The 13,178-nt window shown below is 41.5% G+C and overlaps 1 protein-coding gene across 2 annotated transcripts; it reads left to right on the forward strand.

The window, feature by feature from the left end:
• The first annotated feature begins 2,133 nt into the window (after positions 1-2,133).
• Positions 2,134-11,080, forward strand: LOC111219836 (casein kinase I-like). Of its 2 annotated transcripts, none has more exons than XM_022742657.1 (11): positions 2,134-2,231; positions 3,645-3,742; positions 3,868-3,978; positions 4,913-5,061; positions 6,942-7,170; positions 7,376-7,546; positions 7,663-7,811; positions 7,900-8,098; positions 8,207-8,352; positions 10,208-10,273; positions 10,998-11,080. In XM_022742657.1, exons 2-10 carry the CDS (start codon positions 3,667-3,669, stop codon positions 10,238-10,240), a joined length of 1,263 nt encoding a protein of 420 aa, XP_022598378.1. In that variant the 5' UTR covers positions 2,134-2,231; positions 3,645-3,666; the 3' UTR covers positions 10,241-10,273; positions 10,998-11,080. The 2 variants fall into 2 exon arrangements, with proteins under 2 accessions (XP_022598378.1, XP_022598379.1); XM_022742658.1 differs by having other exon boundaries at positions 11,001-11,037.
• The last annotated feature ends 2,098 nt before the right edge of the window (positions 11,081-13,178 follow it).

The following is a 13,178-nucleotide window of genomic DNA, read 5'->3' on the forward strand; positions in this document are numbered from 1 at the left end:
TCTTTGCTGTTTCAAATGCCAACCATCTCATGAATTCACATGTTATTCCTGTGCCATGGGACAGTGAAGTCAATAGGACTGTCTGACAATACAGCACTGGTCCATACATAGTGAATGGCACTGTGACTTGTTTCAGTAAAATGTATTTCTTGCACCTGAAAGAGAATCAGAATCTACCCCATAGTTAGCAGTGCTAGAAAAGTTCCTGTTGGTGTGAATGCTGCACTTATTCTGGAGCACCCCCTGGTTTTATATCCCATTCTGCTGTCTTGTTTTGATCAATTTTAACTTATTATTGTATTTTAGGATGAGTAAAAGAAGTAATTCTAACACCGAGAAGAATATCCAGAGCAGTCCTGGTGAGTTTACTTTCTTGGCCATAAAGCAAAAACATTAATGGCTAATTATTAATTTATTTTTAGTTATTTGACATCTATTTCTTCACCTTTTACTTATGACACAATCGACATCTTAGCGTCACGCTACAACACAAGGTGATGACAGACGCAGCTAGGCCAGCTAAAGTTGTATACTTTTAGTAGATGCTGGTGAAAACCTGGTTCTAACCAAACGTACAGAAACTGGTATTTATCCGCCATTGTTGTTCTTGTGTGAAGCGCATGCGCAAAAATGTATGTGACGTCATTGCTTACCAAACTTTTAACGGTCCGCAGGGATAAGAATAACCAGAGATTTTTTTTTTATGTCATTTTATTTTATTTTTTAAAAATCTTTTATAAACAGTCTATGGCTTAAGCCGGTAATAACTTTTATCAGACGTCTGAAGACTTCTGATTCGCCAACATGACTTTACGGTTAGGGATATATCGCCTGTACCTGTGGAGGAGGCCTCAGCTAGCCGTCTGTTTTTTCTGGCACAGCAGGAAACATTTTCATTACTTTTCCCTCTCAGTCGACATGTTAGGTAGGCTAACGTGTAGCTTTGCAAAAACTAATATATGCTCACAAACATGTCTGAGTGCAAAAAACTTTTAAGTCCAACAGACGTGAAATTAATTCGCCTAGCTGTTAGCCTTCTTTTATTCAAGCTAAGCTAATTTAAGCTCCATTTAGAGGCTCCATTGATAATTCTATGGGCGGCGCCGTGAAAGTATAATTTGCCACAAATCATTTAAAAAAAATTTTAAAACGAAATTATCTTTTAAAAACTCTTTATCGTTTTTTTTTCTCATATTAAGGCTTAGATATACGGAACTTTTATGTTGTTGCTGCTGGACCTCATCCTATACTTGTTTGCTATCTCAGTCTGATTGTGAGCAAATATTATTAAATCCATGGCCAAAACTGGAATATCAAAATGGATAGCTTGTTAGTGACAGGAAGAGTTAAAAGGAAAGAGAGTCAAGAGACAGATGGTGAATCAACCAATCATCTCTACCCTTGTCAGTAGTTTTTTATTATTATTATTATGGGGTTCTGGTTCATTGGTTATTGCTGTATACTGAATAATACCAAAAGTGCAGTTCCACTTCAAACATCCTGTGACCAGTTGTAAAAATTTTCAAAAAGTTGTGCAGTATAAAGTACGTTATTTGTCAGAACCACTAGATGGGGCAGTTTACTCTTTCCCTGTAGCCTATATATAAATCTATGAGCATTTTGCTTCTTATGTATGGACAGGTAGTACAGCACGCACATGACACCTGTCCATGCAACAATTATGAAATCTTTCTACACTGTACTTTTAGGATTAATTTGAGAAAGAGGTGTTGCTCCGGACACATGCAGCAGCTTTAAGTGAGCGGCTTGATTTCTGTATGCTTCATTCATGTCTGCAAAAACCAGCAGCAGATCGGCGGCTTTAAGACAATCCGGGCATCTCTGCAAGTCTGTGGATGACATCATTGATATTGTCAATGGTGTAAACTGAGAGAGGGCTGGGTGGGGGTGTGTAAGAGGGGGAGAGAGAGAGAGAGGAGAGCAGCCAGAGAAGAGAGAGAGAGAGAGAGAAGGACCTCAGTGTCTGGTTTCGGCGTTCCTCCAAAAAAAAAAAAAAAAAAATCCTGACAGTGAGAATCTTCCAGAGTCGCTCGGATCAGCTGTGTGTGTTTTTTTTTTTTTTTTGGGGGGGTCTTTTTTTTTCGGGAGCGGGAGTTCAGGTCACGGATCTCCGAGGTTATGAGCCGTCCGAAGCCGCGTCGGTGCGTCGCTGTCCAGGGTCCTGAGTGAGAGAGACAGAGCCGGGCGACCACGGAGCCTGACATAACCCGGTGAGGAGGAGGTGGGGTGGTGGTGGTGGTGGGGGGGGTGTATTTTGGCTTGTCAAGGTGTCTGGAGGCTTGTGCGTGTGTGATGGTGTGTGTAAGGCTTTATGTGTTAAACAAATACAGTCCACATAGAGTCGTGTTGGGGCGGGGGGCGGGGGGGCGGGGGGGGGGGGGGGTGCGCTTGTTCAGAGGTCCTATAAGGAGGGTGCGGTTATGGGAATTTTTGCCACATTTGATGGTCAGTGAGAGATGAACTGTGTGTTTTTGCATTCAGCACCTTCCCCTGTTTTTCTCCTGTGGTATCTGGGGCAACTGCATGAAGTATTCTCTCTGACAATATCAGGTCTCGCCTGTTTTTGCAGTCCTTTGCAGCTACAGTGGGTCTCAGTTTTATAACAGAGGCAGTATAGCATCTTTGGAGGCTGAGGGAGGAAATGAGCTGGAGAAACCTGATGTAAAGGCTTTGGTAATGTGCAGCAGTGGCTTGCTCTGCCTTATTTTCCCTGCACTGTGTATGTGGATGGGGTGTATGTAGGTCTATGATGCAGCCAAGACTTAAAAAAATGAACTTAGTCAGCATTAAGGGCAATGTCAAACTGGTTTGTAAGACATAATCTGTCGAAAAGCCTTCAGTCATTTCCCACTTTCAAGCCCTTATTTCATGGCTGTTCAGGCAGATGGAGCTTGGGTGAGGAGAACATGACTCATTTGAATTTTGTCAGGGGACTCCAGTCAGAAATTGGGAGTTTATGCAAATCGCTTGTATACAGGACCAGACTCCTTTGAAGTGCTTTGGGAAGAGTGTGTGAGATGCTGATCCAGTTGCCCCCCCACCCCCCACCCCCCTGCAGCTCTGAATAAATCATGTTATACAATTACATGCTCTGTTCTTCTTTGCTCTCACCTTCTCCCCATGCACTTTATAAACACTTCATTGGCCTACATTGTTGTCCTCCGAGATACCAGAATTTATTATCACACCCTCTGAAGGTGTAATGATTCTAACTCAACAAAACATGGCCGATAGGAACAGGGTTGTTGCATTAGATCTTGTGTGCTGAGAAATGTTTTGCTTCCACTTTGCATTTAGTCACATCAAGTCACTTTATGGCTGGAAATGAGCAACATTTTCTTTCCTCATTCCAGTGAGTCAACTCAGACTGCACTATGTCACTGTTTTGGCTCAGTAATTTGCACTTTTCATTCTTTCTCATCTCTCCAGTCGATATTTCCCAAGCTACCAGTTTCATTTTCTTTCATGATACAGCAGCCCAAGGGCTCATAGCTTTGAGTCTAAAGTCTGCAGCTTTGCACCACAGTGTCCTTTTACTCTATTGATCACCAGTGATTGATGACAGCTTTGTGTGTGTTTGTATCTGTGCGTGCGTGCGTGTGTGTGTGTGTTTATCCCGTCAGTGAGTTGAAAAGCTCAGGAGCCATGGAGTTAAGGGTGGGGAACAAGTACCGCCTTGGGAGGAAGATAGGGAGTGGATCCTTCGGAGACATTTACCTCGGTGAGGTTTTTTTCTTCTTCTGTGATTACCAGATCTCACGCTTAAATTTCACAGGTGAAGAGACCCTGGTTGTGTCAGAAGCTGCTGATAAGCTGTAACTGCGTCCCTGCTGTTTCTCCCATCAGGCTCTAACATTGCTACAGGAGAGGAAGTAGCCATCAAACTGGAATGTGTGAAGACCAAACACCCACAGCTCCATATTGAGAGCAAGTTCTACAAGATGATGCAGGGTGGAGGTGAGATAAACCAAAAGACTTTTTCAGGGGTTTTGAAAGCTTTACTTGGCGGCACTGAGAAGCAGTGGAGAGTTTTAGGTGCATTAAAGGGTATTAAGGGCTGCCGATGGGTAGATAGAATTGTTGAGGGCTATTAACAAAGATTACAGTTGTTTCAGAGGCATCACAGTGCATTTTGAGACCTTGAAAGGCATTTCAGAACATTTAAGGGTATATGAGGTGCATTCAGGGTCATTCCAGGACACTGAGACACCTATTCAGCTGGAATTAAAGATATCAGTGGTCGTTCAGTAGCACGGAGGTGTAGTCATGGCTGTTGAAAGGTGTTGAGGAGTGTTTAAATGATGCATGTTAATGATGGAATGCAGTCTATCACTACTATGAAATATTTACAAAATAGAAATGGTAATTGATGCTATGATATAGCATATAAAATAATATAAAACTATAATAACAACAACACAGGAGTAATACAGCATTATGGTACAGCAATAAAAGTAATTTAAAGCAATGTAATATATAGTGGTAGCTATGTTACTACCACTACTAGGTAAATATTAATAATAAGATCATAATATATAACAGTAATATACGAGCAAAGACAAACAGCTAAAAGTAATGAATAGAAGTTTGAATTAAATATCCAAAATTAATGAAACAGTTGAACTAGTTATCTTAAAGTGATAGTCTTTAAGCTAACTTGAAATGAATGAATAAACAGCTGAAACAATTAAACAGCTAAATGTAATTGATAAATTGTTGAAATAGCTAAAGATACTGTAATTGTCAAATAAAGCAGTGAAAAAAAAAAAGTTCTGCGTCAGTAAAAGTTGGTGAATTATAAACTGCACAGGCTGGAATTTCTCTGCCCCGTGTTATGATGCACTGTTCTGTGTCCTAACTCTCTGATTGCCCCCTCCTCCCCTCCCAACAGTGGGAATCCCGTCTATTAAGTGGTGCGGAGCAGAAGGCGACTACAACGTTATGGTAATGGAGCTGCTGGGCCCCAGTCTGGAGGACCTGTTCAACTTCTGCTCCCGCAAGTTCAGTCTGAAAACAGTGCTGCTGCTGGCCGACCAGATGGTGAGACAGACTGACTGACTGCAGTCCACACTATAAAACATAACGGTCCATCAGGGTTTTTCCTGGGATCCTGAGCCAACAATTGCCACACCGTTTACTTACGTTAAGTAAAAACCTCAGGGTTCATTGAGTTTCTATAACGGGGCTCCTCAGGGCCCCAAGGCTGAGAAAAAATAGATGAACAGAATTGTAAATGATTGAAAGGTACAAATGAAATGATGCAGTCCCAAACGTATTTAAAAGGGCTACTGTTGCTTTGCACACATTGCTCTGAGGTCAACCTCAGGCTGTGAAGTTATAAAGATTTCAATAAAAGCATTTCTCTATTTTTAGACTACAACTAAATGGATCATTTGAAATCAGAGAATAATTCTCATCTAAACTGAAGCTTGTTTCCCGGCTCGAGACAAAGCTTATCCCCTCACTATCTCCAACCACTCAGCTGCTCCGTGAAAGTCAATTCAAATCTAGGACATGGTGGCTCCGCAAGGCGGACTAATCCTCTTCACATAGGTCAGATTGTTGTGTCTTTTATGGGCCTTTTTAATCTGTCATATGTCATTCTTTCGTCTACGACTGGCACATTAGTTCTTTTCATCCCATTTTCTCTTGGCCACTCTGACCTCTGTTCCTAATCGCTCTCTGCTGTCGTTGCAACATCTCCCCCTCCCCTCCCCTCCCCTCCCCTCCTCTCTGTACTGTACCATAACATAAAATGACCCCTATATATCTGCACACAGGCTGACAGGGTTATTGATCAGCACCACTGACTCAACTATTATTTCACTGGGCAATGAGAGTTGTGGCCTTTGAAGCTCACTTTCAGTTTTAGATCAAACACAGTGGGAATATAAAGACTCCCAGTGTTGCAGTCAAGACCAGTGAAGGTAACTGATTATCTGAAAGGGAGTAACTGTTTTTTAGATGCTAAAGCCAAAGTCCTCACTAATGTGAAAACCTGAAGAAAGACAGATTCTAATTTTTACATTGTCGAAACATAAGATCAGTCAGTTTTTCAATTTTATCTCTCACTGGGTGTTTTTTTTTTTTTTTTACTGCACTTTGAGGACCATAAATTACAACTGCATGTACCACACTATTGACTGAATACGACCCATTTCTAAAGCACACCACAACAGATGATTTTAGATGTAAAGGTTGCCATATAATATACTATGATATACTATTATATATACTATTTAATAATAACTCATTCCTAGGTTGCACATGTCGAGTCTTGGATATCAGAGCATCTACCTTACAGTTTAAAAACATTCTCTGATGGCAACATGCATAATTTCATATGAAATTTATGTAACTGTGACAAAAAGTAAAGGGACACACTCCACTTATTTTACACATGAAACTCAGTTTACTTCTCACATATTTAACAGAAGCCCTGTGTTAACAACTTGATGTGTAAGACAAGGGCCTTTACCAGACAGGGAGGGTCTAACAAAAGACTTTATTGAAACTTCATTCGGCGGCAGAAAAAAAACCTACAAATTGCCCCTTTAACATATACTCAGGTCAAGATATCGCACCCTTCAATTCTGACCATTTCTTTTATAAATCTGTGTGTTGTGAGTCCTCCATCTTTAGCAGAGTGCAGTGCTGAATTGCAGAAGGAATTGCCTCAAACGGCAAAGAAATGTTTGTCATGATTAATTTCATGGCTCAAGCCAAGTTCAAGTCTCTGTGAGTTGACTGTGACAGGATACTGACATGAAACGATGCAGGGGCTGCCTGGAAGGACTAAACCTAAAAGTTCACAGCATACTCTTATGAAATGGATTTTCTGTTAATGGGGTACAACATACAAGACCACCAGTACTCTCCTTTAATCCAACTAAATCCTCTTCCCTGTCTCTCGGCCGCAGATCAGTAGGATTGAATACATCCACTCCAAGAACTTCATCCACAGAGACGTAAAGCCCGATAACTTTCTGATGGGGCTCGGCAAGAAGGGCAACCTGGTCTACATCATCGACTTCGGCCTGGCCAAGAAATACCGTGACGCCCGAACGCACCAACACATCCCCTACCGTGAGAATAAGAACCTCACCGGCACCGCTCGCTATGCCTCCATCAACACCCATCTGGGCATCGGTAAGACAGCACACACAGAGGTTGGCCTAGATATACTGTGTAGGTGTGAATGTGTGTGTTCTACTAAACCTTTCATCTTCTAATTCTCTTTTTATGTCCTTCTCTCCCTTTTCTTCTTCTCCCCTTGCATAAATATATATATATATTTTTTTTTTTTGCCATTTCATTCTCTCCTCTCTCGCTGTTCTTTGTTTTTCCTCCACAGAGCAGTCGAGGCGAGATGATCTGGAGTCTCTGGGCTACGTTCTCATGTACTTCAACCTCGGCTCTCTGCCCTGGCAGGGGCTCAAGGCCGCTACCAAGAGGCAGAAGTATGAACGTATCAGTGAGAAAAAAATGTCCACTCCCATTGAGGTGCTCTGCAAGGGATACCCCTGTGAGTAAAGATGGGGTTTTGACAACAGCAATAAGATGCAAAACAGTTTAAAAAGGGTCTTTGCAGGGTCACATTTTGCTTAAAATCCACTTCTCTCTCTTTTCTGTGTTTCCCAGCTGAGTTCTCCACTTACCTGAACTTGTGTCGCTCCCTGAGGTTCGATGACAAGCCAGACTACTCTTACCTGAGGCAGCTCTTCAGGAACCTTTTCCACAGACAGGGCTTCTCCTACGACTACGTCTTTGACTGGAACATGCTGAAGTTTGTGAGTGTCATGCTTTTGCGGAATAATTCCGGCTTGGAGGTCAAAATATTTATGACTTATGTTTCTTGACTGTCCCTCTGTGTTTCAGGGGGCCAGCAGGACAGCAGAGGATGGAGAGAGGGAGAGGAGGGAGGGAAAAGAGGGGGAGGAGCGAGCAGGAGGAGGCCAAAGAGGAGCTGGAGGTCGAGCTCTTCCGCCTGGTCCAAACCCTTCAGCAGCCAACAGAGTCAGGAACGAGGCAGACGCTGCACCTTCCAATCCGGTCACACGTGGAGTCCAGCAGTCAGGTCAGCATGTTTGGAAGTAACTGTGAGATGCAACTGTAACAGCATTAAAGCTTTTATTTCAAGTGTGTGTCTTTACGTGTGTGTGTGTGTGTGTGTGTGTGTGTGCAGGTAACCGCTCTCCTCAGGTGGGGAGAGCCGAACGAGCCGAGCGAGAGAGGAAGGTGGCCATGAGGCTTCATCGCGGGGCCCCCGCCAACATCTCCTCCTCTGACCTCACTGCACGCCTTGACCAGTCACGCATCACTGCATCGCAGGTGGGAGGATTGTAACTCAACATGTTTTGTGAGCCTTTGTTTTTTTTTTTTAAAGAGAGTTGGCGCAAATTTTATTTTCACATTAGAACATGTCATTAAGAAATGCGTTCAGATCAGACTGTGGCACAAACACACCCTCATAAACACTGTGCTAGCAAACATTCCTCACCATCACCAGTTATGAGTTCAAATTACATGCTTTAGATTTAATGCTGCGTGCACCTAACGTTTAGAGAGACTGATGACACCTCATTGCTGACTGAAATATCTCAGTAACTGTTGGATGGTTTACCATGAAATGTTCATGTCATTCATGGTTCTCAGGCAGTGCATCCAAATGATCCTGACTTTTCCCCTTTTTCTCAACAAATGGATAGCCATAGAATTTTGTACAAACATCCATTTGCACCTCAGGATAAACTGCAATTACGTTGGTGATCTCCTCTCTGTCAGGTCAAAATGTGATTTGACTGATACTTCCGTTAAAGGAGCTATTTGTAAGTTTTGCTATTGCTACATAGCCAGCGTTAGCATTAACAGCTGTTTACTTGTCAGTCTAGAAGAAACGTCGTGAGTTCAGCAGCAAATTTAATTCTTTTACTCCCCAGCAGCTGTATCCAGCTGTGGAAAGCAGCACCAATGTTAACTCTTGTCTCTATCACATCTTTTCTCCTGCTGAAGTTAGCAATGCTAACCAGCTAGCCTCAGCCAGTCTTGTTACTTTCTGATAGTGACTCACTGTAGCCTCCAATCTGCCCTGAAGACATTGTGCTGCTCAGAATTATAACCTCTTCTATTAGAAAGACCACAATAGCCGAAGCTCTTGTCAAGTGACAATCAGCACCACCCGCTCCCGGCGAGAAACCACATTCGTGGGAGAGAAAACTTACAAATAACCTCCTTTAATGACCAAATGCAAAACAACCGTCATTCCCCTCAGCCTCAGCTGTACTTTGCCTTCAGCTGGAATAACCAAATGTTAGCACACTAACGTGCTCAACTGAGATGCTGACCTTGCTAAACATGATGCCTTCTCAGTATCAGCATGTTAGCATGGTGCACCTAGTGCAGCCTCCCACAGCTGTAAGCATAGCTGTTGACTCTCAGTCCTGTTATTTTAGAACTCAAACATAAATAAACTGCAGCCGAGATGTTTTGTGACTGAAATGGATCAGAGGGATTTTTCCTCACCTTGGACTACTGGATCTGTTTCATTTGTAATTCATGATGCCATATTGGAAATATTGGAAAAATATTCAAACATAATCTACTCATAATTACCACTCGAATATTTATGTGAAGAGTTTTTGTTACTGTGCAGTTTATATAATATGAACATAGAATAGACTAATCTGCCAAGGTAGGATCCTTGTGTCCCACAGCTTCTTTATGATTTGTAATTGGACTCTCTCCAATGCTTCTTCATTTAGTGGGGATCATGTCTGCATCCTGCAGCAGTGACAGCAGACGTTCTGAAAGTCCAGACTGACTGTGGTGTAATTTCAGTTCTGTTCAGTAGACTGACTGCACCAGTGAATAAAGCTGCTCCTTCTGGTCCAAACCTTTAATCAGTTTGTGTGCTTCTGTTTCTTTGTGGGTTTACCTGCCATCCGAATTTTCTTTGTATGTTAGCAGCAAACCGTGTGAGAGGAAAACCTCTGTGAAGCTGCTAACTGATCCCATAGAGCCACATTCTGACTAAAGAGCACAAAGAACTACAGTCAGGTCATAAATCAAGAACTAAGAAAGGTCACGGGGTGTGGGCATGGACGAGTTCACATTTTAAATACAGTGTATTCTTCAGGTTTGTGTCTTTGCTCTACTTCAAGCGTCTCAGCTTTCCCCCTGTTCACAGGTCAGTGTGCCATTTGAACATCTGGCAAAGTGAGTTCATCTTGGCTGGCCTGCAGGTCAGTGGCAGGTATGGACATGCATGACACACACACACATAAACACACACAGACACACACACACACACACACAGCATGCTTAAACAGCTATCCAAGTCTTTTGTTGATGACCTTGATGAACTTGATGACCCCTGACGCCACACCCTTCGCATCCAGGTAGAGAGATAAACCTTTGATATTTAGCTCAATAGTTATTCAACAGCAGTAATTCAAAGCAACAATAATAAGAAATAAGAAACAACACAGAGCCACATATATTTACATATATTGTGGGAGCAAAAAACGTGTGTGATCCTTTAATTGAGTGTTCACAAACTAGTTGGCCACCTCACTTGCTTTACTAAGATGGCCATACACCCAGCTTAGACGATAAGTCATCCTGGGAAATGTAGGAAATCAAAAAAAGTACTTTACATCAGCTGAGAAAACAAACTCCAGTATCACAGACTGAATCTATGACTGATAAAAAACAAACAAACAACAAACTCTGGACCTTGTCGTTGGTCCATCGTTTGTATGGTTGTAAAATTTCTTGGGCTTCTCCAACCTGATTATTGTCAGCCACGAACTACAAGCAGTACAGCATGAAATAGCATAAAATGCTAACATTTTTGGTTTTGGTTATTTCATGGGATTTGTTGACAGTGACAAAATTATAGAACATCTCGAGTCTCATCCTTCAGTTATCCAAAATAACTAACATTTCTCTCCCTTGTTTTGTCTCTTGTGGTTCAGCAGCTGCAGGGTATCAAATACCCCTTACTTTTCGAAATGGATGAATGAAAACATGAATGAGTGGAGGAGGAGGAGGAGGAGGAGAAGAGGAGCAGGAGGAGGCGTTGCGGGCCCTTAAAAGGGGGGACGAGGGTGTCCGTGTGTCTGTCAGTGCTGTGTGAGCATGCTCAGTGTTGGAGAAACACTGAGATGATGAAAAACCAGTGAGACAAACAGACTCTTGGCTGGAACTGGTTGGTACTGCTTTTCGGGGTGCGGCTGGAGGAGGAAGGGGCCGAAGTAACACACAGGTCCCGCCCCTTCTTCGCTCATATTCACCTGCCCATCGACTCAGAGGCTCAACTTGCAAAAAAAACATCAAAGTGCACAAAATGGACTAAATTTCAATTATTCCGTAGTTTACACCTGTGTTTGAATAAAAAAAAAAATTTAAAAAATCAACTTTCAACCTGCTAATGTTTGAGAGCTACATCCGCTGTTTATGGTGTTCTTGATTATAAATGAATATGTAAACAACTATGGACACGAACACAAAACAAAAGTGTATTTAGGCCTATAATAGATGAGACAGGAGAACGCTTCAGAATGGACCGAGGACGAGATCAGAGGAGGAGGACGACTGAGAGAGTCTGCAGTGAATTTGTGGATGGGAGCAAGGCTGCTTTTTTGTCAGTAAATGTCAGTGTCTGTCTGTGTGTTATTGTCTTAAATATTCGTTTTGCCTTCAGCTTTGCTTTTAGAGAGTCTGAGGAAAGGAGGGACAGAGGAGGGAGAAGTGACCGTTGATGAATTATCCACAAATTATAACAGAGGATCTGTCCCTGATGTGATGACCTTTCAATTAAAAGTTTGTCTTACCAAGGTGAGATTAACCAGGAAAACATGCTCATTGAATGTGAAAAGAAAGAGTAAGTAAGACAGCTTTGAGTTGAGGACAGGATGAAGGGAAAGCCATTACGATTGTACGATATGATAAAGCCTTAGTCCAGCTTGTAACTCCAGGTATGAGGAGACTTGAGAAAGTTATAAGATCTTGGTGGTGAACAAGTCTGGTGTTACATATGTTATTTTTCTTCTTTATGTTTGCTTTTTTTTTTTGTTTTTGTTTTATAAAACATGTAAATGTGTAGATACCTTTTGCCAGAATGTGACAGATTGTTTGAAGATGATGCTGGTGAGAGAAGAGTGCTGTTTATCTCCTGAGAGCCCTGGGGCAAATAGTGAAACAATAACCTTTAGAGTCTGCCAGAAGTGTGTGTTTTAGTTTCCACTGTGGCAGGCAATGACAGAGAGGTTCTTTGCTGATATTTTGAGGAAGTGTTTTTGACCCAGACCTGTCAGGATGGACAGATGTCACCGATGGGAAGGAGGGAGCTGACTGATGTCCTGTACATTTCTTTACCATGCTTCAACTTTATTACTATGATATTTGTGTATATTTTCTGAATCAATAAAAATATACACAGCTTATACAGACTTCTGTTTCACTTCACACAGAATACAATGAATTTATTTTGGTATGTTTTCGAGTGTTATCTTTACTTTAACCCCTTTAACTTTTATTTTACATAAATGTTAAAGATGTCCCTTGAATATAGCTATAGCTAAGGACTGAAACTCAGGATATCTCAGTCACTGCTTCCTTTGTCTGTCTTTAATCTTTAGTCTCTTATGACCTTGGTGTCATGGTATCTTTGGCCCTGATAAGAAAGATCTGTACAGAGGCTTTGAATGTCATTGGAAAATATGTAAAAACAAAGTGCAAAAAAGTGTTTGCAGTTATACAGTTTTACAGTGATGGAGAGTAACCGAGTACATTATTACTTGATATGTCTACTTCACTGAAAATAGAGACAGACTTTTACTTTTAACTCTACACTTATCTGACAGCTAAAGTTCTAAGATACTTTGCAGATTAAAATTTTACAAATAAAACACGTTTTATACACAGTGCAGTTTATAAAATATGATGCATTGTTACAGATTTAACTACTTAACAGTATATAAATTGTTTTACAACATTGAAATGGTCCTTACATGTTTATACATCAGTAATAATTATATGAAATAATCCATGATAATAACTCTAACAGGGCCAATTCTGAATGCAGAATGATACGTTCACAAGTACTCTACATTTTGTTGATAATGTCTGTACTGCTTCAGCAACATTTTGAAAGC

Source organism: Seriola dumerili, unplaced genomic scaffold, assembly GCF_002260705.1.
Source record: "Seriola dumerili isolate Sdu_G_001 unplaced genomic scaffold, Sdu_1.0 BDQW01000068.1, whole genome shotgun sequence".
Lineage (NCBI taxonomy): Eukaryota > Metazoa > Chordata > Actinopteri > Carangiformes > Carangidae > Seriola > Seriola dumerili.

Coding starts and splice junctions, on each gene's coding strand:
- LOC111219836 (XM_022742657.1), top strand. CDS start 3,667: ATGGAGTTAAGGGTGGGGAACAAGTACCGCCTTGGGAGGAAGATAGGG. Junction 3,743..3,867: donor CTTCGGAGACATTTACCTCG/GTGAGGTTTTTT, acceptor TTCTCCCATCAG/GCTCTAACATTGCTACAGGA. Junction 8,353..10,207: donor CACGCATCACTGCATCGCAG/GTGGGAGGATTG, acceptor CCCTGTTCACAG/GTCAGTGTGCCATTTGAACA.